Below are 26,395 nucleotides of genomic sequence, written 5' to 3' on the forward strand. Positions count from 1 at the left end.
AATAAAATATCAACCTTTTAGGAAGAATGCAAATTATTATTGGGAACAGGCTTGATGATAGTCAGTGAAGGAAAAAAAAAACTGAACTGCTGAATTGAGACTCTGCTCTCCTCATTCCCATTAATGACCATTTTTCTCAAATTGAAATGATTTTACAGTTAAAGGGGAGTTCAGTGTCATAATTCTGTTGTTCATTTTATATTTTTCAGGGCTAAAACTAATAAATATTGATATTGTAAAGAAAATATTCAGAGTAAGGAACTGGAAAAGATCAGGTTACCAATACAGCCTTAACTTTGCCCCTTTGGTTGTATGCATTATGAAAATTTAGGGCCTGAATTTTCTCTGGGTTACCCCAAATTTACAGTTAACTTCAAGGCATCTATGCTCCAGCCCCTTGCTGATAGAAATTTGAGGGATTATTTTACCTCAGAAAAGCTTTAAAAAGTATGTCATGCTTCTGTGTAATACAACTTTTATAATTCTCTGATGTATCTAAAAAGATCTTGTCCAGGACATTGTGAAAAAACAATTTTCCTCCTAAAGGGCTGACTCTCTGGGTACATCTACCCTTGCCAGAAAATCAACATGGTGATGGTCAATTTTCCGGGGTTTGATTTAGCATGCCTCGTGAGGACATGATAAATTAAACCATTAGGGCTCCACCATTGACACTGATACTCCTTGTAACTCCTAAATTGAACCCTGGAAGATCGCCCACTATCACATCATTCTTCTGGTAAGCATAGCTGTCACAAAAGACTAAGGGAAGTTAACAGGAGACTTTCTCCCATTGACTTCCTGCTGTGGGGACAACAGAAGAAATTGATTTTTGGATGTGTCGATTCCAGCTACACAGTTTATGTAGCTGGAGTTGCACGTCTTAAATTGATCTTTCCCAGTAGTGGCCTCTGATGCATTTCAGCTTTGTTGCCCATGCTGACAGTAAAGCCGTAACAGAACCCTCTTTTTAAAAATGGCTAAATTATTTTTGAATCATTTTATCCAAATTCACCCTCATACAGAGCCCAGTATGGGAAATTCCAGTGTAAAAAGTGATTTGAAAAAGTTTATGAGCAACTGACAAAGGCCTTGTTTACTCTAGAAAGTTATACGACTTTACAACTGGTTGATAAAGTAGTACAGTCCCTCCAGCGTGACTGTAGTTCTATCCCTGTAAAGGTGCTTTTTGTTAGTATAACACTGGGGGAAGTCCACTATATCCTTCTAAGTCCCCTGTATGCTGGTATAGCTACATCCATATTAGTGCTTGTACAAGTATAAATACAGTGGGTTTTTGGTGCAGGTTTTTTCCAGTTTTGAGTACTGGCATCTTGGCAGCATCAGCCGTGGGATTGGCTGGAAGGGTGTGGGAACCAGCTCCTCTTTATTATTATTATTATTATTATTATTTATTATTTATTTTAAACAAAAAGGCACTGTATAAATATACTGGTTTAAAAAAATTGCACCCCAATGAACATTGTAATATTGTACAATTTTGATGTGAAAAGCATGCCAACAGCTACCTTTAATTAGAAGTGTCTGTATACATTCTGCCTACAGTATGATGACATTGCTTTGCACAGCAGTATATGATTACAGCTGTTGAAGCAATGGGAGAGGGAGATATTTATTGTTCCTGATTCTAGGATACATTGATAGTTGTAAAGTAGTAAAAGCAGTCCCTAATTTTAAATAAAGTGGGTTGAGATTACTTTTCTTAAAGCATAAAATGTCCTTCCTATTGATAGTGTTACTATACTTTTATCTTTCTTTATGTTACTTACTTCAGGTTGCCTGAAGCTCAGCAGAGGGTCGGAGGATGCTTTCTAAATTTGATGTCACAAATGAAAAATTTATACCTTGCATACTGTGCCAACCACCCATCAGCAGTAAATGTTCTCACAGAACACAGGTACGTTTATTTTATATCCAATTAAACCATTTCAGAAAAAGCGACTGAAAATAAGGAGTATGTGTTTTAAAAAAGAAAAAGCTGATTGGTACACTTACTGTAAATATCTTTTAGCCTTTTGTGATGATTACTCAGTGCATTGTATCCTGTTCTAACCAAACTAAAACAATTCTGTGCTGTTAGGACCATTGCATCACTCTTGGGGAAAATTATTGTTTGAGAAGACTTGCATAACATAAAGAATGCACATAAACTTTGAATGTTGAAAAGAAGCTGTAGTATTTATGTCTTTAGTTTTCATAGCGTTCATGTGAAAATGTTGATTTTGAACGTTCTGGCATAACTGATTTTGGTTTTTGCAGCTTGCTGTTATCTCCCATCTGTACCTTAACCTTTTGAAGGGTTTTGTTGGGGGAACTAACCTTCCAGCTTCTGAAAGACTTAGTGCAGGGCTAGAGCCCTATCTCCAAATGTATAAGCATACATGACCACATGTCTTGAAAAACTTAATCTCTTTCTACACATGTGAGAGATGTCTTTTCCCAATACAGTAAGGGAAGGCGTGTGTTTCCACATAGTGTAGTAAGAACTTGCACCTTACATTTTGAGGCCAATAAATTTGCATATATAAGCCATTCAGAAAATGTTGACATGATAGTCGGTTCTGAAAACCATTGCGTATTTTTTCAACGTCAGTCAAACAAGTAACAAGTGTGCGTGTGTGTGATTGGGGGTGGGGGGGGAGTTTTGCTCAACAGACCTGGCTTCTGCCAGTATCCCACAATCCTTGCCCTGATCACTCCTCTCATTGCTGCCCTGCAGATGTGCCCCACTCCCCCTTTCAAAGTTCTGGGAAGTGTCTGACAGCTGATTGTGCTGCTCCATTTGGGGAACAAAGAACAAATCATTAATCTTGCAGGCCAGTACGTCTAGCTTCAATAACAGGCAAATTGGTTGAAACTATAGTAAAGAACAGAATTGTCAGAAACACAGATGAGCATAATTTGTAGGGGAGATGTCAACATGGTTGCTGTAAAGGGCAATCATGCCTCACTAAACTAATCTGCTAGACTTTGTGGGGTTCAGCAAGCCTGTGGACAAGGAAGATCCAGTGGATATAGTGTACTTAGGTTTCTAGAAAAGCCTCTGACAAGATCCTTCACCAAAGGCTTTTAAGTAAAATAAGCTGTTGTGTGATAAGGGGGAAGGTCGTCTTATGGATTAACTGGTTAAAAGATAGGAAACAAAAGGTAGTAATACAGGATCAGTTTTCAGAACGGAGAGGGGTAACTAGTGCTTTCTTGCAGGGCCTGTCCTATTCAACACATCCTGAAATGATCTGGCGAGGGGGTAAACAGTAAAGTGGCAAAATTTGCATGATACAAAACTGCTCAACACTAGTTAAGTCTGAAACAGACCATTCAAAAGAATCTTACAAAACTGGGCAACAAAATGGCAGATGAATTTTCATGTTCAACAATGCAAAGTGTTGCATATTCGGTGGGGGGGGGGGACGTAAACCCAACTGTGCATATAAAACTATGGGGATTAAATTAGCTATTACTGCTTGACAGCTCTTGGAGTCATTGCTGCTAGTTCTCTGAAAACATCCATTCTATGCAGCAGCAATCAAAAAAGCAAACAGAATGTTAGTGATCATTAAGAAAGGGACAGAGAATAAGAGAGAGAATATTTTACTACCTCTATATAAATCCATGGTGTGCTCTGCTCACATCTTGAATACTGCATGCAAATGTGGTTTCCTTGTCAACTTTTATATTTTTAATCAGGAAGTTCATCCATGAAGGTGAACTTTTCATAGTCATGAGCATGCAAAAGTACGCATTACAATAGAAACCATTTGACAACTTTCACTGTCACCCTAAGCAAATGCTACCATATTTTCCTATGTCATGTACAGGACACCTTGGGGGCAGCTCCCCAGCTGCAGCTGCCAAGCAAGTGCAGTGTCTTGGCTACCCCATGCTATGGGGCACTGGAATGGTGCTGCTGCCCCATGAGCAGAGCTCCCCAGTTGCAGGGGTTGTTGCCCTGCGGAGGTGGGGGTGAGGTTTGTTGGCTTCCCCGCAGCTCCAGGCTCCAGGAATGCCGTAGGGATGGTCCCTGGCTGCTGTGGGGGCTGCTGCCCTGCAGGGGTTGTGGGGAGGCACTCCCTGGCTGTTTGCGGGGGAGGGGAGGCTCTCAGATGCCCCACACCTCCAGGCGCCAACAACGGGGCTTCCACCCCATGCGGGACCTGTCCAGCTGGTCAGTACATGCTACACATGCTGTCTGGCCAGCTCCTGATTGATTTTTACCTGCAGCTTGACTGACTTGGGGGAAGGGTAGCTCATCGGGGGAGTGAATATACAGGACAATTAGATTTTTTTTGTTTATAAAAAAAGCCAGGACACCTGCCTAAAATATGGCACTGTCCTGGTAAAAATTAGACTGATGGTCACCTTACATTTTCTGCCAGTTGAATGCGGTAATGTCAGGATCATATGATATACCTCCAACTCTTTTTGTAGGAAGCATTAGGTAGTCAAGCTCTGCTGCTGCATATTTCAAGAGAAATATCAAGCTGTAAATTGCATTGCTCTCATATGATGAGGTCTGTTAACATTCAGCTGAAGTGTTAAGTGATAGAAAGACCAGTGAGGTGAACATTGCCAAAATTTATAGATGTTAAATCTTGGCTTTCCTATCAGGACATGGAATGGTTTTAATTTCCTTGAATTCAGACTAATATTACTGAGTTAACTCTTCTAGCCCCATTGCCTAGAGCTGCTCTCCTTGCTGCGGTTTTTTTGGGGAGATCAGTCTTATCATATGCCTGCTCATGAAACCCATCACCTGGGCTATGTCTACACTACAGAACTCTCGGAAGAGATGTTTCGGCAAAACTTCTGTCAACAGAGAGTGGCCAGACTACCCGGCCCTCTCTTGACAGAACGGCCAACTGAAAGCTCAGCAAACAGGAGAAAGTCTGCAAGAGTTTTGGGACTGCATGACCGTGCCTACACTAGCACCCCCCTTTCAAAAGGGAGACACTTCAGGATATGCTAGTGAGTCACTGCAATGAATATGCTGTGCCTCATTAGCATAATGGCAGCTGCAGCACTTTGAAAGTGCCTCATTTCTTTGCGCACGGCTCATCTACAATGGGGTCCTTTTCAAAAGGACCCCACAGAGGTCAAAATCCCCTTACTCCTGTCTGGTTAGAGGAATAAGGGGATTTTGACATCTGCGTGGCCTTTTCAAAAAGGACCCCATGAAGACAAGCCACAGGTGATTAAAAGTGGCACTTTCAAAGTGCCGTGGCTGCTATTATGCTAATGAGGTGCTGCATATTAGTTGCAGCACCTTGTTAGCATATCCCGAAGTGTCTCGTCTCATTATCATCCCCCTTTTGAAAGGATGGGGTGCTAGTGTAGACATAGCCCATGTGAGATATGAAGAGATGGGGAAGAGTTACAAGGCCAGATCCTCTAAGGTGGCAAACATCCTCGACTGCCATTGAGAACAGTGGAAGGGAAAGGTGCTCTGTATCTCCCAGGATCATGTTCATTTCAGGCTTTTGTCCAAAAAAAAAAAAATCACATTTCTTAAATGCACAATATAAAAAACTATACTGAGCCCTGCTGATGGCATTTCTAACATTTCTCACACTTCACCCATTTGGTCATCTGTTTCCTGCCCCATGCAGATGTATCCTCTTTGATTCAAACCACCCAACTTCTTGCTCTGTAGAAATTTTATGTAGTCTGGGTGAAGTATAATTTTTCAAGCATCCATTGAAGAAAAAAAGACAGAGCACAAGGAAATCGCAGGGTTTATTTTAAAGGGACACTGGGATGGAGGTAACCTGTTGTATGCACCAGCCACTAAAAATTCCAGTCTCTAATACTTCTTGTTCATGTTCTTCATCCTCCTCCTCTTAGCTGCACATAACATCAGAATGAAAAAGGGAGGGTTGTACAGTTATAATATAGAAATACAGGATGGAAACAATAAAGGGATGTATAAAAGAACTTTGAGGTAGTTTTTCTTGGTTTTTATTACTTTTGTTGTTGATGAAACAGTTTTACTTAAATGTACGAAGCTGCAAACGTATACATAGTTCAAAGTATTAAAGTAGTCAGAAACAAATCCTTGAGAGAAATGAAAATAAAAACCAGAATCCTATATTTTCACGAATAAACACACTCACATGGGGGTAATAGCTAACATAATACATGCTTAAGTTTGAATGTTGGGTCATCTGTTCTTGAGTTGTTGCCTGCTTTCAGAAAGGAACTCTCACTTTTCACCTTCTCCATTAAGCCAGGGAGAGTCTAAACTAGCTCTGTTGTTCTGTTTCAGTTGTGGGAGTGTAACTTTATCCAAGCATTAGGGTCACTAACCCAAGGTATTATTCTTCTAGTGAATAATGTTCTTTGTGAATTTGGGCCAGTAGTTTTATATGGCATGGTTTATTTCAAAGCCATCAGCTTCTTATGAATTAACCTGACAAATCTTGTGTCTTTGTTGGGGGAGTGAGGGAAGGTGTGTGAAGGAATTTATCAGCTTAATTTTTTTTGTTTTAACCTATGGCCATAATGTGTAAGATGATGAACCACAAGCTTTTTCCCATTTACAGTGCTCTGCATATAATCGGCCCCGATCCAGAACTTTTTTTGCATGTGACTAAACTCTTTAATTACTGTCATATATAATGCCTTTGCACGGCTGGAGCAAAGGCATGTACAAGCACCTGTTGTCTGAGTGGGCTTTAATGCATCAACAGCAGAGAGAAAAAAATTACAAAAATAAAAAGTTATAAAACCACAGGGGTCGGGATGCCAGTGTCTCACCAGAAATTTCTTTTCATACTGATTAAATTTTAAAAAGATACAGTTAACTTAGGCATATGAAGGTTTGATGAACTCTTTGACACGAAGACTGTGGTGGTGATCAGTACTTCATATGGTACCTCATTGTTCCTCTCTTAACCTGTTCCTCTTGTCTTGCGTCATGCCTATTAGTATCCTCAGCTAATGTCTTCCACTGTATATGGCTTAATTTCAATGGATGTAACATGCCTAATTCCCTTAGGCTTCTTTAAGAATCCCGGTCCCCATGTGTACGGTACATGTGTGCATTTGTAGACATTTTTGATAGATAGAAAATTTCCATCTTTGGGGGAGGTATTTGAATATATATGGCAGTATCAGGAAAGTGAGGGATATATAAAGATGCACACTCAGTGTCTGTTAGGTAGCATTGGCCTTTAATGAGGCTGTTTACCAGTGTGCAGTAAAGTATGTAATGTGCTTGCCTTCTTGTGAGGAAAGGAGCAGGGGGAAGAAACTAAGAAGAAAGTAGGAGGGGATGGGGTGTGGAGGTAAAGAACGGTGACAGATAATTGTCGGGAAAGCACTGGACAGGAAAAATGATCAAGAAGTGGCACCTGTTTCATCAGAAGTGTGAGGTCATATGTTTGGGTGGGTGGGTGCCCAAGCCACCATATCCATTTCCAGCAAAAAGCACAAAAAGAATTAATCTAAAAAAGAAGCAGAGCATTCGAGTTGGACCTTAGACGGGCTATGCATAAACTAAAGGAAACGTAACATAATGTAGGTGTGGAAGGAGCAGTGACATCTTTAAAAAAGAAAATCCGCTCTGAGTATTTCACTCGGTCATTATTTTGCAATTGTTTTGAAGAAATATAAGGGGAATAAACTTAATTTGATATGAAGTATGTAACTGCCAAGTGTGATAGATGTGTGTTAAACTTGTGGACAATGGATTAATTTTCTTCTCAGTTTCAAAAGCAGACCACAGTTCAGAATATTAGATGGTGAATAGCACATAAACTCAAAATAGGTCGGGGGGGAGAATGTTTTCAATATAGAAAATTATTTAATGTCCCAAAAGAAGTCAGAGCCATTGGTAATATAAAGATGTTGAGTTTTTTTCTTTGCCAGTGAAAAACAAGAGTCGATTTTAAATGATAGACAAAATTATCCTTAATTTAAAGCTTTTAAAAGCTGTTCCAAGCAATTGTTTTTTAGATCCTGTGACTTCAACTTTATTGGATCATACTAGTCTAGCACTTGCTGTGTTTTTCTTTTACATTCTTATCTTGATAGTAATTTGAATATATTTTGTGACACTTATACGTTAGTTACTCCAAATGACAGTGGGGTGGAATATGGATAAATTTGAATCAGAAACTCTTTGTACCTCCTCTGATTTGTGTATCTGAGCGCCTGCAAGTATGCAGGCTGATGTCATCATCTAAGCAGCAGTCCCAGTGTAAGGAGGTCTGTAGAAATTCAGCAGTAGAGACCTAGAAGCTATAAGACTTGTAAGACTATAAGACTGTCAGAATGCGATGTTTATGTGCCATCCTCAGACCCCTCAGCAGTGAGAGTTCAACTTCTATCTACTATAAGCAAAGTCCTGCTTCAGAAGTGTAAGTGTAAAAAATGTCTTAAGTGCATGTTTAATTCTTGACTCTTTTGTGTATGATCTGCCGTCCAAATTACTGTAGGCAATCTGGACTTTGAGTCTTTCTTGTTTTAGATTTTTCTGTCCTTTGTTTTGTAAAACTGCCTGTTTTATAACTTCTGAGTCCTTTACAGAGCTGATACTCCAGGTATGAGAATTGATACATTTTTAAAGACTGTCTTTGTAGTGGTGACTTCCAAAAGCATTAGTAAGGTAACTTTTCATTTGAACTGCAGATCTTAGGATAGGAGCTGTAACGGTCACTTTATAAAGCAAAGGCTTCCAAGGTATTTTTATTCATATACTAATTCTGTAGAACGTCACATGTAGCATATTGAAATAACCATATTATTTGTTCTTTAAAAAGCAGGTATTCCTGACAAGTTATTTTGAATAAATTATAGGTTTGATTGTTTGGCCTTTTTAAAAATATTCTTTCGAAGCATAATTGTTACTTTTGTGGTCTGTTAAATTATGCTGCTTTTAGTTTGTGCTCTGTTTCTGAACTGTTTTGTTTCAGTAAGTACAGAGGAGATATGCTGTGCTAAACTTGCAAGTGCCAGTCAAAATTGCATGATATGAAAGAGCCATTGTCTTTGTCAAAACAGCTGTGATCTTGAGCTAAAAACATCTATTTTAGTTCTCATGATCCAGTGCAAAAGTAAACGAAATTGCTGTATGACCTGCTTTTTGTTTCCCCACGTCCACTACTGTTGTGACTGGTATTAAAAGAAAATATTTTGGATAAACATTGCATATTTCACTGAAAGTAGTTTGGTCTTTTTATTGGAATGATGTTCCATTTTGTTTGCATTGTCTTTATTAGACTTGAAGAATCCACGGGCATTCATGAAACTGCACATGTAGTTGACTTTTTGGTGGGCTTGAACAGACTCCGAAAAGGGTCTGCATGATAGAACGCTTTTGTCTGAATATACACTGTCTGTTACGATGAAAGGATAATGATGTACTTGTTTTTTAAAAGCTTGCTCTCTTGTGCAAGTTAGCATCCCAAATCTTACACTACTTAAGTATAGAGAAGTACAGTACTCTGTTTAAGTACAATGAAACAATGTCATCTTAGGAATGTGAAGAGCAAAACTGTAATTCAGTTAATATTAGGTCTGTTAGTGCCACTTTATTAATGGAAGCACCAAAAAAACCCATTTAACAAACTGTTTAAAATTAATTTTAAATCTGAACTTGTGTTCTTATTCTCTGAGTAAATAAACTGATGCCACATTCTGCTAGATGTATTTTGTTTTGAAGAACAGAGAGCAACTCAGAAAATATTGTGGGAGTCAACAAATACAGGAGGGACTCCCAAAGCACACCATGAAAAACAATTAAGGATAGTATTTCTCTTATTTCAGGGGGTCAAAATGGGTTTGTATGGCTTCATTCTGGCTTTTTCCCCAGTACCCTGCCAATTCTGTAGCCCCCTGAAGCCTCCATGGTGCCAAAGTCAGAATCAACTGAAAATTGTATTTTCCCCTAAAATATTTGGCCAATGCAAGGACCAGAAGTTTGGGTGGTGTGAAGGGGATTTAGTGGTCATCGTTTTTCCAAGTGGCATCACCTAGTAAGCAAGGGGCATTGTGTAGATCAGCACATATTTTTACTTTTGCCATCAAATGTGTGCATGCATGTAATGTGCTGAATGATAAGAGGCAAGGAAGGACTTGTTAGTCTAAAGGCATATATTGGAAGGGTGAGCTGTGATCATGGAAGAGAAGAGGATTTTGAAGGTTGACCAAATGTCGAATTGGATAGTGTTGCATAAAGTGGGGTGAAGGGCAGCGTGTGTGAAAGAAGTAAGTTATAAAGAAGGAGCAGGACAAAGGCGGCCAGCAGAATTCAGAAGCAGAGAGAATATCTGGGAAAAGAAACAAACAGTAGGTTTTAAATGTTTATCGGTAGTTCGGGAAATAGCTATCACTTTTTTCAGATCTGGGTAAAGGTTACTATATATAGTGTCATCCCATGGGTGTGCATAGCATTGTCCAGGAAAATACTGCAATGTAGTTTCCTTTTCGCATGAAGTTTATATTTTCTAGAACTAGTAGGTAACAAAACTGCTGTTATAGCTAGACTCTATCTGATGCCATTAATGTTCAGTAAAATCAGTTTTTGACAATCATACACCTCCTAACTTGTCTGACTTCAAATTGCATTGCTCTCGGGGCAGGGATTGAGACTTAATTTTGTCTGGAAAATTTAACAGCACATCTTGGGTACTGCTGGTTACAAATAATAATCAGTTACTAATATCAGCGTAATTTTTGTGCAAATTTAGATAGAATTGCTTTGGGAAGTTTAAGAATGGTCTGAGTCACTGTGAGTATATAGCTATTAAAATTAGTTCGCTCTACTTGAAAATGTTGAGGAAGTAATTTTATTTAGATGATTTATCTAGTTAAAATTCCAATACAGCTTGGCCTTGATGCATACCTCATTAATTTGAATCAGTTGTATTTTGGTAAAGTCTTGTTTGTGCCTTTAGTTGATTTTAGGAGATGGGGGAGGCGGAGAGTTAAGGATGCCATCTAATATTCTGAACTGCAGTTTGCTTTTGAAACTGAGAAGAAAATTAATCCATTGTGCACAAGTTTAATATTAAATTAAGTCTATTCCCCTTATATTTCTTCAGAACAATTGCAAAATAATGACTGAGAGACATACTCAGAGCAGATTTTCTTTTTTGAAGATGTCACTCCTCTTTCCACACCTACATTATGTTAAGTTTCCTTTATTTTATGGATAGTCCACGTAAGGTCCAATTCGAAGGCTCTCCTCCTTCTTTAGATTAATTCTTAGGTCATGAACCCAAGCCCAAGGGTTGTCAAGCAATATCATTACTTTGTATTGCCCCACTGCAGGACCAGCTAAGGGAACTGCATCACACATCCTGACGCCAGAGGCTACACTCATTGACTCAGCTGAGTCGGGTGACTAGCAGCAGAGGGCTGATTGAACCAGACACAAAGCTTCCTGTCCTACCTTTCGTCTGACTAGTCACTAGGCCAGATGTTGATGAGACCTATGAGATCAAACTTTCTCACCTGTTTCCCTTTCCTTGCTCCTGTTATCACATCTTCAGCCTACTTCCTGCCTCGTCACCTGGTTTCTGCTTCTTGCTTCTGGTTCCTTTGTCTTTGCCCTAATTCCAATGATTGAATTCTGTCCTGACTTTTAGAATGACTTCTGACTTCAGTTCCGGCTTAACCTCTAGCATGGCTACCCACTCCCATGCTGGTACTGACCTTTGGAGGGGCTTTGATTCTGTATTGACCTTTGCTATGACTTCAGACTCTGACCTTTGGCATGACTTCTGTGATCCTGACTCTGCCCAGCTCTGATTACTAGTTCAGATTGCCCAGTTTCAGGACCTGACTGGGAGTAATTAGTTATTTAAAAGACTTCAGTAATTCCGAAATCCACATGTCAACTCTCAGGGAAATTAGGCACACAGAATTACAGAGAAAACAATTTCTTTTAAGACTCTATACACATGCTAATAAGATCACTAGAATTCATCTGAGTTCCCTAAAGCACTCTGACAAGTGCAGTCTTTTAACAATCGCAACTAGGTTACAAGTTCATCATTTTCATTTTCAATAGATCATATATAAAAGTACATATTTTGTATTTCAATTATTTGTTTGTTTTCACCTCTTTGCTATTTCAGACAAAATTCCCATGAGCAGAAGGATCAGAATAATCTAGTCTACTTTATTTCTCCTCAGTTGGTAATTAATTATTCATTTGTTTAACTGTTTTGTGTGCATAGTGAGGAACTAGGTGAATTCATGGAAATGAAAGGTGCCAACAGTCCTGGGATCCTTGTATTGACCACTGGCCTCAGCAAACCTTTTATGCGCCTGGATAAATATCCCACGTTACTCAAAGAGCTTGAAAGGCACATGGAGGTATATCTTATCAGCATTTATGTTCCATCTTAGTGATGATGATTTGACAACAGTTATTTTAAAGGTACATGTCAAGCATGTTGGGGCCCCAAATTGTGGTCCTTTTCTTTTTCTCTCTCTTTTTTTAAGCCTACTGAACAGTGCTCCAGGCAAGGGTGGGGGTGAGGGTGAGGCAGGACAGAAAGCAATTCCGTCACCATCACTCAATAAAGCAATGGTTTTGAAAGTAGCAGAAAACTAGTAAAAGTGTCAAGATAGCGTTCTGGCACAATTTGAGCACTGCTTCTGAAATCTCAGAGATGGTGGTAGTCTTAAAACTTGGTATAATCACTGAACAACTCAGGAAGCATGAAGCAAAATCCACCTAGGAATCTGAATTTCTCACTGATGGATCTGATTCCTCGGATTTTCAAGTGGATTATAGTCTGAACCTAACCTGTACCTTTAATTAAGGCTATTCTAGGTATTGTCTTAGAATAAAGAATTTTTTTGTAGTAGTGGTGTAGGCATTCAAACGCTCCATGCTTGATATAGTCTCACTGATTGTCAGGCACAGTCCAACAGAGGTGACCCAAAAGTATTATAATGTAGTAGACCTTAGAAGGACCTAAATTTGCATTTAAATGATTGATTGAAAAAAATTTGGAGGTGGCATTGTCGTGTAATATTTATGATTTGCTAGCTGTGATAGTGTCCCATGTTAACATGACTTGAAAAGAAGAGTATGGCTTAATTGTGATCAGGGAAAAGCAACATAAGTGTCAGGTTTACGTTAACCTCTTTTAAAGAGTGCAAATGGCAGAAACTTAAGTTTGCAAGTAGTCTGTTGAAATCTGCCAGCTATATATTTCCATATGTTGCCTTGTGGATTCATGAAAGCATTCATAACATCATGAGACAGCCTGCATTCTTACTACAAGAAAGAATACAAGTGTTTTTAGCAATGGAAGGAAGCAATGAAGAGCATACGAGGAGAATAAAAAGAATTGTTACAAGTGTTAGTTGTCTGTGCTGTTGTTACTATGCCTCCTAATTTCATTGTCATCACTGGGAATTACATTCTGTTGTTTTTGTCTTCAGGATTATCATCCAGATCGACCAGACATTCAGAAATCCATGACAGCCTTCAAAAACCTTTCAGTAAGAATTTGGAAGAGTAGATATATGTTTATATGGGGATTGCTGATTATGTGTTCTGTTAGGCTACGTCTACACTAACGAGATCTTTAGAAAGAAGCCCTTCTGGAAGATCTTGTCTGAAAGAACTTCTTTTGAAAGAAAATGTCTGCACACAAAAAAGCAGACCAAAAGAGCTATCTGCTCTTTTGAGAGAGAGAGTCCACACAGCCCCCGCTCGTTAAAAGAATGGGCCAGGGATCCAAAAATCAGGCCCCATGAGGACTGCTTGTTGGATGTGTGCTTTTTTTTTAAAAGTGGGACGTGGGGGAAGAAGGGCCTGTGGAGCATCTGCACACGTTTGCTTTCGAAAGAAGCTTTTGAAAGGAAGAACGATTTCAAAAGGAGCACCGCATTATTTTGATTTACTTTCAAAAGAGCACTTTGTGTGTGTAGGTGCTACACAGGATCTTTTGAAAGAGCCCTCTTCTTTCAAAAATCTTTCAAAAGAACTTGCTAGAGTAGATCCAGCTGTAAAGTTAAAATTTTGACATGGTGAAATCTTTAAAAATATAGGACTTGATGCTGTGCTGAGGCATAGTGAATTGCATGGGAGATCTCTGCTGGCAGCCTGTACCCTCTCCTTAATTTCCAGTGGGGCTGGGCAAATAAAAATGAAGACTGCACATTAGCATCCCAAACTGAATGTCAGTTGAAAACTTAAGTGTAGCAGAACTCTTCTTTACTCTCCTTTCCAGTTCGCTCCTTGTCCCAAATCATTTTCTTTCTAGCTTTACACCAGAAGAAGGGTCACTTTCACCAAGAAATTGCCCCTGGCCTTCTCCAGCCACTAAATGGCCCCTTCGTGCCACTTAGCCCGCTACAATCACACTGCCTAAGGCATCCAGCTGTTGGTGCACACCCTTAGTGCAAGGGCTCTGGAGGAAAAATGAGCATTACAGCACCAAAGCCCCGAATGGATGATCTGAAAGGCTTCAGGGACTGAGGATTAAGGCCGGTCAGTTCTAACACGGGTATCCAAACAAAGGAATAAGAGTTGTGGTTGTTGGTGACATGTCTACAATCCGCTAACAATTTAAAGCTGCTATAGTCAAAATTATATGGTTCCTGTAGGATGAAGCCGCACCATTAGCGTGACATTGTGAGGTATATTTTGTGGCCACTAAAACAACAACAAGTCCTGTGGCACCTTATAGACTAATAGATACTTTTTGGAGCATAAGCTTTCTTGGGCTAATACCCACGAGGCATCTGACAAAGTGGGTATTTGCTCATGAAAGCTTATGCTCCAAAAAAATCTGTTAGTCTCTAAGGTGCCACAGGACTTCTCGTTGTTTTTGCAGATACAGACTAACACAGCTACCCCTGTGGTATATTTGTGGCTGCTGCCAGACTTAGGATCCCATTATGTTGGGTACTGTGGGATTATTTTGTTGTTCTTTGTTTTTTTTGTTTTTATAAAGAAGGAAAGGGAAAGAAAAAGTCTCTGCCTCCAAAGAGTTTCAGACCGGATGAGACACATGGGAGAAGGAACAGCAAAAAGGATTAGGGAGAGTATAAAATAGATTGGTATTCCTGCTTTCTGCTGGGCAAGCTGGTTATTGTTTGAGAGCAAATAATAAGCATAATATTAGAAGTGGCTCTTTAGAAGAAAAGGGTAGTGAATTTTAAAGGAATATGGAGGTCAGTAAATTAAAAAAAGAAAGAAATAGTTTTTGTAATTAACAACTGTATTAGCACTTTCCCTATATTTAACAGGCACAGTGTCAAGAAGTACGGAAAAGAAAAGAACTTGAACTCCAAATACTGACGGAAGCCATCCGCTGCTGGGAGGGAGAGGACATTAAAACACTAGGCAATGTAATTTACATGTCCCAGGTCATGATTCAGTGTGCTGGAAGTGAGGTAATGCTGTTCAAGTCTTCTGCTTTTTGTTTCTCTCTTTAACTGCAATTAATGAATAATGGACTGCACATAGTAGAAACAAGAAGACCATTCCAAGAAAAAAAATAGACTAAATAGTTTTTATAAGCTATCTTATAAATTGGGGAAGTTTCTTAAAGACCTGCATGTTCAGCTAAAACTAACTGAATCGTTAAAAAGTGATAGAGAATAAGGCAGAGAACATCTTACTGCCTCTGTTTAAATGCCATGGTATACGCACATCCCGAATAACACATACAGATGTGCTTGTCTCATCTCAAAAAGATATCTTGGCATTGGAAAAAGTTCAGAAAAGGGCAACAAAAAGATTAGTGGTATGGAACAGCTGCCATATGAGGAGAGAGTAACAAGACTGGTTTTTTCATCTTAGAAAAGAGATGATTAAGGAGTCTATAAAATCATGACTAGGTCAGAGAATATTAATAAGGAAAAGTTATTTACTTGTTCCCACAACATAAGAACTAGTGGTCACCAAATGAAATTAATAGGTGGTAGGTTTAAGAAAAATGGAATTATTTCTTCTCATAATAATCAATAGTCAACTTGTGGAACTTCTTGACAGAGGATGTTGTTAAAGCCAGGACTTTAACACAGTTCAAAAAAGACCTAGATAAATTCATGGAGAATAGGTCCATTGGTGGCTAATATCCAGGATGGGCAGGAATGGTGTCTCTAGCCTCTGTTCTCAGAAGCTGGGAATGGTGGCAGGGGAAGGATCACTTGACACTTACCCGTTCTGTTCATTACCCAGGGCCACCTGGTGTTTACCACGGTCTACCGGATACTGGGCTAGATGGACCTTTGGTCTTTCACAGTGTGGCTGTTTCTTATGAATCATATGACTGTTGGAAACATAAAACTTTAATTTGCCCAGCGTAGTTATTACTACACGTAGACAGTTTGGAAGTAATGAATGTTGCTGTCGTCTCAACATATTTTTTCTTTTTTGATGAGGTTTTTTGGACACTCCTCAAACATTAAAATGACAAAAATCAGTGGAATAAGTGATGGTGGAATTGTAATGACTTTCACCTTGAGATCATTGGTTTAATGCCAGCCCTGTTTTGTAGTGACTTGAAATCTTCACTTTGATTCATTTGCAGTAATGTATATGAAATAATTTAAGGTATCTGTGTCCATATCCTAACACACAAGCTACCACATCACAAAAAAACATTGCCACAGTTGTCGCTAATTGACCGGCTTGCTCTTCAGAGAGACCAGAGAACTGACCTCGCCTGAATTTTGAGCTACGATATTGAGGATGGACTCATAGCTAACTAAATTGAAATGGGAAGGCTGTGTAAAACTCAGAGTGAAGATCCTAAGTTCTTGGGTAGAAAAAATTAAAATGCTGGTTGCATTATCCTGAATTAAACCATTTAAATCGAAAGCTTGCACCAAGAAAGATAATGACCATATGATATGAACATGTTTTACTCAACAAAACCTCATACTCCCTCAAATACTCTCATATGTTTTCTCTCTTATCAAATGCATATGAAAACATTAGGTCTGGGTCTTCAGCTTGAGTCATTTAGCTTTTTGGCCATGAATTTGTACATAGTTTTGCCATTTTATCTCAGTAAAGAACTGGCCTGTAATATAAACAAATAGTTAAAAACTCCAATTAGAAAACATGGGATTAAGAGGACTTTTAGGAAGGGCAGAAGGAGAATGGTAAATATTTTGCCTAAACTCCCCCTTGCATTCCCCATTCCCCCCCCCCCCAAAAAAAAACCAAAACCTTAACTGCTAAATAAAGAGAGCTAACAGGAGTGAAATGTTCCATATACAATAGGAATCCCTTGATTGACAGTATAGTCACTTGATACTGTTGAGATTTTATTTCTTCAAAGCTCCTTAAACTATGAGAACCTGAGTACAAAAGCTTGTCACAAGCCTCTTTGCACATGAATTTTCTGTTCAGTTTGACTTCTCTTTATGCTAATATATGTATATATTATATAGATTTAATTTTACTCGGAGTATAGAATATTGGTAATACTCCAGTAAATGTTTTAAATAAGTAAAAACAAGTTAGGGCATACTGCCATATATTTATTTTTTTAAATTATTTTCTTTGTTTTTTTCATAAGGAAAAGAGTGAAAGATATCTTCTTCTCTTCCCTAATATTTTGCTTATGTTGTCTGCCAGCCCTAGGATGAGTGGCTTTATCTATCAGGTAAAACAGATGTTTTAACCATGATTATGCACAGCAAAATTAAAGAGTTTAATTATTTTAGTTTTCTCTTTCTGTATGTTTTCAGTATGTATATGGGTTATGAGAGGAAAGAATTGTTCAGAAAATGGAATTCTGGACTGAGAGTTAGGAGACTAAAATTCTGTATCTGCCACTGCATATTTTGTCTTAGTGTAAGCGAGTAAATTTGTCTCTGTAATACTGTTTCCCTGCTGCTTATACTTTTTCTTTGTAAAGTGCTGTTTGATTTATAAAGGAAAATGCGGCATAAGCCCTTTCTAATATTACATAAACTATTAAACATTCAGATTTCAAATCGAGCACTTAGAAATTAGGAAATGCCAAAAGTAACATTGCCCGTGGAACCTCAATTCAACCTCCCTTGTTTGTATGCATTAAGATACTATAATCAGATACTATTTTTTTCACAGAAGTCCCCTTTTTCCTTCAGCATTTTTATACTCTACATTCACAGTGTGGCACTAGGCCTTATTTTAACATTCTCTGTCTGCACTCTGCACTGCATTAAAAATTATTAATTTTCTTATGGATGTTTCTGTGATACTTTTACCTTAATGCACTGTCATTGAGTACTTCACAGTCATTAATGAATTATCTTTAAATATTTCGTTGGAGTGAGGTGAGCACCATTTTTCAGAGTACTTAACATTATACAACACACCTGTTCAAAGGTCATCTCTCATTTAGCTCACTTGCAGCAGCGAATGCTCAACATTCCCATAAAATGGGCTCCAGATACTTCATGTTTACCATGCTGAAAATATGGAAGATACAATTTGTTGTCCCATAGGAAAATTTTTGTAGCTCTTCTTTGAAAGCTGTGCCCAACAGCTATTCACTGGGGGCATGCATGCGCTCCATGCATGCAGGACTGGAAGAGATGGTGTGGGTTTTTTTTAGCAGTAGTGGGTGGTCTGTCTGTAAAGAGAGCATAAGGAGCAGTGAGGACCAGCTATCATTCTACTAGTGCCTTCCTACTGCTCAAGACTCAAGATCAAACTCCTCAGTTTTGTTAGGGTTTCTGCCTTCAAGTCAAGTTTATTTGTAAACAGTTATTGTCTGTAGTTAGTGGTTAATTTCCTGGCTTCAAGTCCTGCATAAGCTGTCCTCCAGTCTTCCTGTGTGGTGATTTCCCTGGCCTCCTGCCTGTACTGCCTTGTGAGTCTCATTCTGCCATGAGTGAGCGTCATTGTTCTCTCCAACCTTGTATGAAACAATCTTATACATTTCACGTTAGGAAGTATCTGGCGGAGCGCTCCCTGAAGCCACAGCCAGATCGTGGGACTTCTGGCTCCCAGTGGAAAGCAAGAGGGGCTTCTGTGCATAGCTCGGTCCAGTGGTACAGATGCGGGGTGGCAATGAGTGTTGGCCGTGGCAAATTCCTCTTCTTCTTGCAGTGAAGAAACAGTGTTGTCAAGGGTGACCACACTCTCCTCTCCTTCCCTGATGCTGGGCTCTGGCTAGTGCTCTTCGGTAGCACCAGATATACCCGTACTAGGGCACAAAGTTTCACCTGCCTTGGAAGAGCTAGAAGGAGAGTACACCTCTTTTTTTAGAGAATTTAGATGGGGATTTCTCCCACTTTTTATAGGGCTGTTTTTAATTGATTGTTCTCCTGTCTGTGCTTGCTTAGAAAGCTTAAATCTGGATTTAGACAGTTCAGGACTGGTAAACTGCTGGGTACATCAGTAGGTTTATGAGCCACCAGGAAAGGCAGAAATTGCTTATCAGCGACTCTGACACCAAAATCCCCCTTTTCGTTCCTCTCCTGAGCTTTGCCAGACATGAGAGAGGCTCCTGTCTTCTGCTAGGAGCCATGGAGGCCAGGAACCTTCAACACAAGGGGAAGGATTTCTATCTGAGATACTTTTCTCCACAAGAAGGGCAGATAGAGGCCCAGCCTCATATTTTAAACTACTGAATGTCTTCAGAGCTGTTTAGAAGTCGTCATCCTTACTCTCTCAGTCCTCTCCCTGAACAAAGGTGACCTGTTTGCAGTTCTTAGTCTGAAAAAAGCCATCTTAATTTAGACATTATCCTTATCCACAAGGAGATGCTGTGCTTTACAGTGGGCCTGATCATTACCAGTACAGAGTCCTTCCCTTCAGCTTCTCGACGGCCCCAGAGGTGCGCCTGAAGGAACGCTCTGGTAGCAGCATACTCACTTTGCCAGAGCAGCCCTATGTGCCCTTGATGACTGACTTCTTGCAGAGAATAATCCATCTGTCCACTGGACTTTTGACTACACTCATTTTTCAGCCTCCTGCACTTCTTAGGCAGGGGTTGAAATGACCTAGAAAAGTCCATGTCAAACCCCCTGCTGATTATATCAGTGCTGTGCAGCTGGTGTGTTGTTAAGCAGCGCTTAGTGTGCCTCAAAGCCATGCGCTGAGAGTGCCATCCGCTGCTCCGCACGCGTGACCTGCTACTTGGTGGGAGACCCACATGGCGGTGGCTCTGGTGAGTTGCCAGCATCGAATTAGAGTGGGAGGGAGCCTGGGGGTGCCTGGCTCTGGGGGACTGGTAGGGAATTGGGTTAAAGTGGGGACCTGAGGGTGCCTGTTTCAGGGAGGGGTGGGAATTTGGGTTAGTATGAGGAAGTGGGAGTGCCCGGCTCTGGGGGAGAGGATTGGGTGTGCCATGACATAACGGATGCTGAAGTGTGCCCCAAGGTAATCGGGGTCGCTGAGCACTAGATTGTAGAGTTAGTGCCTTTCTGGGCTTGACTTCGGACAAAGCTTGCTTTCCTCAGGCCAGGTTCTTCATAATGACAAGCCTCATTGCCCACTCTGACAGAATCCTTGGATGGCAGTTTGCCCTTCTCTGGTCCTTCTTAGCCACATGGCATGTACCTAACACCCTTCAGACTCCTCCTTCATTGCTTTCAGGCATACCTATGCACAGTATACATGATTGCAAACCCTCAGATATTTCTGGCTTCTCTCACCTCATGGAAGAACAAGAAAGTCCCCTCTATCTACAAAGAAACTAATCACAACCTATTGTATTGGAGAGCACATTTTGACAACTGAATAACACAAGGATTTTGGACCTAACAGTAATCCAAGCCACACATCCATCTAACCAAAAGTCAGGTAGCATGCAAAGCTTGCAGAAGTATTCTGCCTTTCCCACATTTCCATTGTGTTCTGATTACGTTGCACAACTTAACCACAGTTGTCTGTCTGAACCAGCATGGGAGGAGCAAGATCTGCCCATGTTTCAACAGGGACAATGGGGCTCTGGAATTGGTGCCTTTGTCACTAGATCACCTTCTCAGCCGTGTGAGTTTGCAGAATAGCGAACTCCTTGACAGACCATCTCAGCAGCCGTTTTTGTGCTCAGAGGCTGGTCAGTTCATCCTTAGAACAGCAGAAAGGTTTCCACATGAAAATGCTATGCTGCTGAGCAGAAGAGTTCTTCCATCTGGTGCATCTCCAGGTACCTCCCTTAGTCTCTGGAATCCCTCCCATCTTGAGATATCTTTTCTCTCTCGAGTCACCAGGACTGTCCATTAGTTCATTGTGCATGCATTGGGTGGTAAGCTATGCTTTCCATCCACCAACCAAATAACTGCTTGATATTTAGCCACCCTACAACTGTGAGGTTTCTGAAAGATCTTGTCTGAACCTTTCCTCTGGTATCAGCACTGACTCCTAAATGAGACCTTACTCTGCTTCTGTCAGCACTTACAAATCTGCCAGTGTGTCCTTTGGTGTCTTGGTCCTTTCCTCATCTCTCCATGAAAGTAGCCTTCCTAATCAAAATGATTTCTGCTTGGAGAATAGGGGAGCCTGTGGCAGACCCTCCTTATGTGATTTTCATAGGGATAAAGTGTCCTTAAGATTACATCTCTAGTTCCATCACAAAGCATCCCTCCAAATTCCACCTGAACGAGACCATATATTTATTGGCATTCTACATGAAACCTCACATCTCCAGAGAAGGTGAAAAACTTAGTTCTTTGGTTGTTCATGGGGTTTTGACCTTCTAACTGCACCAGACAAGGCCCTTCAGAAAATACCCAAGACTGCGTCCTTTACTGAGTAGATGAAATCTTCTCACAAAGACTAGTGAATTGAAATGGATTTGGGGGCTGTATTTGGCTGAATTTTGGACAAATGGAAACCCATCTTCTGTGGGTGATGGTTCATTCAACTACAGCACAAGCAACCATTTCTCCAAGGGGTATCGCTCCTAGAAATCTGCAGGGACAGAACTGAGCGCACTAAACAGCTTTACTAGGCTTTGTGCGACAGTCCAGGCTACATCAGCAGTTGTCCTTTGATTCATCAGACTTGTATTCTGTCCCGTAGCACAGGTCCTCGCATCCTTCTACTCAATGAATACTTTTGCAAGTTGCCTCCAGTGAATACCCATGGAGACCAGTACTTGAAGAAGCAAAAAAAAATAGGTGACTCTTTATGGAATTTCAGTTTGTCTATATACTTGTTTACACTGGAAACCTGATTCTAGGAATTAGTCATCTAGGTGGCACACACAAAATTATTATGAGACCCATATGCATCATCAGGACAGCTCAAATATTGCATACTGAATACTTGACTAGCTACAGAAAAAAATTAAGTGTAGCAATTATTGAATAATCTTAATTTAGTATTAAGTAAACACGAGAAAACTGTAATCTGCTTGCAGACCATATACAATCAGAAGAAGTATAATTTGTTGACTGCATTATTCAGTAGGAATTACTTGCCCAGTTCTGTTTCAAACCTTGGTACTCTTGCATGCAGTGATGTCATAGCTTTTGATGAAAAGAGGGGACAAGTTCTCAGTTTTGCATGTCATCAGAAAGATAGCCCCCACTGTGTCATATGATCTGCTGGAGTCATGCTAATGTCTTGCTTCAATATTGTCTGCAATTAGAATTTCTGTCTGTAGTGTTGAATTATCAACTTCACCAGGCATGGAACACTGATGGAAATATGTGTTCCTAGTAGGTCTCAAATCCACAGATGGTAAAGGTCCTCACTTGGTGAATTTTCATTGTAACATTTGCATGCACTCTGCATGGCTTATGCAGATTTCAAATTGACTCATGATATTAAGCACAGAAGTTGTTCTTGGCACAAAAAACTAGGTAATGTGGTTATTTTTCCATGGAACCGTAAGTGTTATTTCTTATCTAATATGTATGTTTCAATTTACTGGCTTATCGTTTGCCTGTTTTTATTATGTATATATTAAATATATATTTTATCTATTACAGATCTTTAGTATTTAAAAAAATCTTACGACTTTTCTAGGGAAAACTGCCAATGACAGGAATGACCATCACAAAACTAGAAGACAGTGAAAATCACAAAAATGCATTTGAAATATCAGGTAATATTCATAAGCATTTCTGTTGAATCAGGATGGGAAGGGACCCCAGGAGGTCATCTCATCCATCCACCAGCACTGAGGCAGAATTAAGTACAGCTACAACATCTCCATTCGTCTTACCAGTTCTTTAAAATGTCTGAGGTCTTAGAAGGTTAAAAAATAAGAGCGCCCGTTCCAGGCTGTGCATGTTTTTGACACTTAGTTTATTGAGTGTAATTTTAACTTCATTGATCTCTTCTGTTCTCCAGGCCGCTGTCCCCAACAATACAATTTCCTAGACCATCACAAATCTCTTTTCTCCCTCCTATCCCTTTACAAACAAAGAAGAGACAAGCCTTGCAGCCTCTCTCTAACAGTCAGAAAATTCTGGCTACTTTTTGTGAATCAAGAAACACAGAAAATTCCAGAGGGTTTCTAACAGAACTTTCTGCCAGAAGCAAATTCCCACCACCAAGAGGCCTCAGCTCAAGTTTCTCTACTGGTGGTATGCAATAGTGGGGAGAGAGGCAGTTGCTTAGGTAGATTCCTGCCCATTTTGTGTTTTATTGATCTACAACAACAACAACTTATGATTGCCTCAGAAAGCAAAAGGATCCCAGTGCAAGGTTCTGAACACAAATTTAACATGCTAACAGAAAAATATACTGCAGAGCACATGGTCTGCTCTGCTGAATTCTGCACCTGCTCCAGTTTCTGGATAAATGTAAGATGTAGTCCAAGTAGATGCTACTGAAGTAGTCTCACCTCAGAGCATCCAAGGAGTCATGAGGATCGGAGGGTCTGCAGCCAAAAGAATGATGACAGACTTCTGTCTTATGATGAGAGAGCAAAAGCCAAAGCTAGTTATGGCTGCTACTTATTGTTGCTTTTCAGAGGCTTCTGAAAATCTAACCTCACATACCTCCTAGCAAACTGGAACAAGCAAGGACCATCCACCTACCCACATTCTTCATCACTCTCTTCCCAGCTAGCCCTACTGATGTTATCTTCATAATACCCTGAGGGTAAGTCTACACAGCAGCTTTATTTTTGAAATATTCTCTTCCAGAATAGCTTATTTTGAAGTAACACTGCTACACATAAAATGCATTTGAAATAGCACTTAGCTCTTTTGAAATACAGCATCTACACAAACAGAGCTTATTTTGAAACAGAGCCATTGAACGCACTGTGGCTTAACTCAAAATAGGCTTTATTCCCTGTCTTGACAGCACCTATTTTGAAATAGGTTAACCTCAATCTACAAGACATAGCACCTATCTCGAAATAAGACAACTGCTGTTTCAAAATTATTTTGAAATAGTGGTTGCATTGTGTAGACACAAGGAGAGTTATTTCAGAATAACAGCTGTTGTTTCAAAATGATTTTGCTGTGTAGACCTACCCTCAAGTTGCTAAACCCCCAAGTGACTAACTTTCTCCTCTGCTTTGTTCGCTAGAGTGAATGTCAGGCAGCCAGTCCCACTCTCCCTTAAACATTGAATAGTGCAACACATTTTTGTGACCAGGTCAGGTGAAATGGAGATACTAAGGTGTGCCATCTGCATGCTCAAGATGCAGCAACATGTCTCCTACTATATCCCTGAATCTTAGTGGTTCTTCAGTGTAAGAAAATCTACAGCTCTCATAGAGCCTCGGGAGAAACTGTCAGGTCATATGTTATATGCAGAAGTGTTGTAGCCATGTAGGTCCCAGGATATTAGTCAATGCATCTGAGGTAATATTTTTATTAGGTGCTGGTGTTTTCTGTTTGCTGGGTTTGTTTCTTGGTGTTCTCATCTGTGTTTCTCACCAGAGACCAAGATGACTTTGTTAGATCAGTTTGTTTGCATAAACTCCCCTTAAAATATTGCAAAAATTACCTGTGTTTTTCGGTATCGAGAGCTGGAGAAAACTCTATCGCAACGATGAAAGGGGTTGAAATATACCTTTGGATAGAAATTACGCTGTTAAATCTCTGTTCAGCCCTTTAGGTACTACAGGAAGAGGGTGCATGACAAAAACAGATTATTTTATTCTTTAGAAACACTAAAATCATGTTGGTTTTTTAGACTTCCTAGGTTTTGTGCTTTCTTCTAGGAAATATGATTGAGCGGATATTAGTATCATGTAACAACCAACAAGATTTGCATGAGTGGGTGGATCATCTGCAGAAGCAAACCAAAGTTACAACTGTTGGGAATCCCTCGATCAAACCTCATTCTGTGCCATCTCACACAGTAAGAAATACCTTAGTCATAGGGGCTGAAACAGACATGCATTTGGTTTATATGTTCAGAGAAACATTATCTGGATTATAAATCCCAAACTACAGTACAATGTTAATAATCCTAATTTGTTTTTCACCGAGGTGGTGTCTACATTTGCATTCCACTTTCGAAAGAGGAATGCAAATGAGGGAAATTGAAAATGGAGATGAGGCACTGATTTATATATCTTGTGCTTCACTTACATAATCTCTTGCGAAGAGATTATTTCAAAAGAACAAAAGCAGTATAGACAGGGGTCTTTCAAAAATAAACCCTATCTTCGAAAGAACCCTTCTTCTTGAAACAAAATAGGAAGAAGTGTTCTTTTGAAGATGGGTTTTATATTTGAAAGAGCCACATCTACACTGCCTTTTTTCTTTTGAAATAATTTCTTCTGAAAAGATATTATGCAAATGAAACACAATATGTAAATCAGTACCTCATTTGCAAAGGGGAATGCAACTGTAGGCACAGCCCATGAATAACAGGAACCAGAAAGATTAGAAGAAAGATTTGGTCATTCTTGCAGGCATACAAAATATATGAATATATTTAGTTTGGGTTCACTAGATTAAAATAGAAACCCCGCCCCCCCCAAAGAAATTTGTGATTGTCTGAGACACTATCTCTAGCTTCTGGTTCTTGTGCCTGAATATTACATATGGGCTACGTCTGCGCTAGCACACTACATCGAAGTAACCTCTTTCGAAGTAAGAACATTGAAATAGGCTACTTCGACATGTATCATCTATACATCCTCCGAGGCGGGTGCCGTCAACTTTCAACGCCTAAGTAGCGACGGGGAACGTCGAAAGGAGCTGCCCCGGAAGGAAATGCAGTGTCCCCACACACGCGCACGCTCCCCGTCAAACTAACCTGCTCCCTTAAAGGGCTTCTCCCAGACACACTTGGCCTGCACAGCACGAGGTCCTCAGAGCCGACAACCGGTTGCAGACCCCGTGCACACAGCATGGACCCCCAGCTGCAGCAGGCAGAAACCCTGGACTTAGGGCTGCTGCACGCGGCGACCATAGAGCCCTGCAGGGGCTGGACAGAGCATCTTTCAACCCCTCAGCTGATAGCCACCATGGAGGACCCCACTATTTTGATGTAGCGGGATGCAGATCGTCTACACACTCCCTACTTCAATGT

The 26,395-nt window shown here is 40.0% G+C and overlaps 1 protein-coding gene across 4 annotated transcripts in view; it reads left to right on the top strand.

Moving 5' to 3' along the window:
• Positions 1-26,395, top strand: part of ARHGEF7 (Rho guanine nucleotide exchange factor 7) — a 220,352-nt gene that overhangs the window by 145,135 nt on the left and 48,822 nt on the right. For all 4 annotated transcript variants that reach the window (XR_012645027.1, XM_074990443.1, XM_074990434.1 and 1 more), the window contains exons 9-15: positions 1,796-1,918; positions 12,204-12,342; positions 13,423-13,482; positions 15,238-15,384; positions 17,523-17,609; positions 22,916-22,994; positions 25,074-25,213. Coding sequence is in view for 3 of the 4 variants with exons in the window: in XM_074990443.1 (XP_074846544.1) it covers positions 1,796-1,918; positions 12,204-12,342; positions 13,423-13,482; positions 15,238-15,384; positions 17,523-17,609; positions 22,916-22,994; positions 25,074-25,213 (775 nt within the window). In the remaining variant the exon portion in view is untranslated. The remainder of the gene's footprint in view (positions 1-1,795; positions 1,919-12,203; positions 12,343-13,422; positions 13,483-15,237; positions 15,385-17,522; positions 17,610-22,915; positions 22,995-25,073; positions 25,214-26,395) is intronic.

The sequence above is a fragment of the Carettochelys insculpta genome, chromosome 1, assembly GCF_033958435.1.
Source record: "Carettochelys insculpta isolate YL-2023 chromosome 1, ASM3395843v1, whole genome shotgun sequence".
NCBI classification, from domain to species: Eukaryota; Metazoa; Chordata; order Testudines; family Carettochelyidae; genus Carettochelys; species Carettochelys insculpta.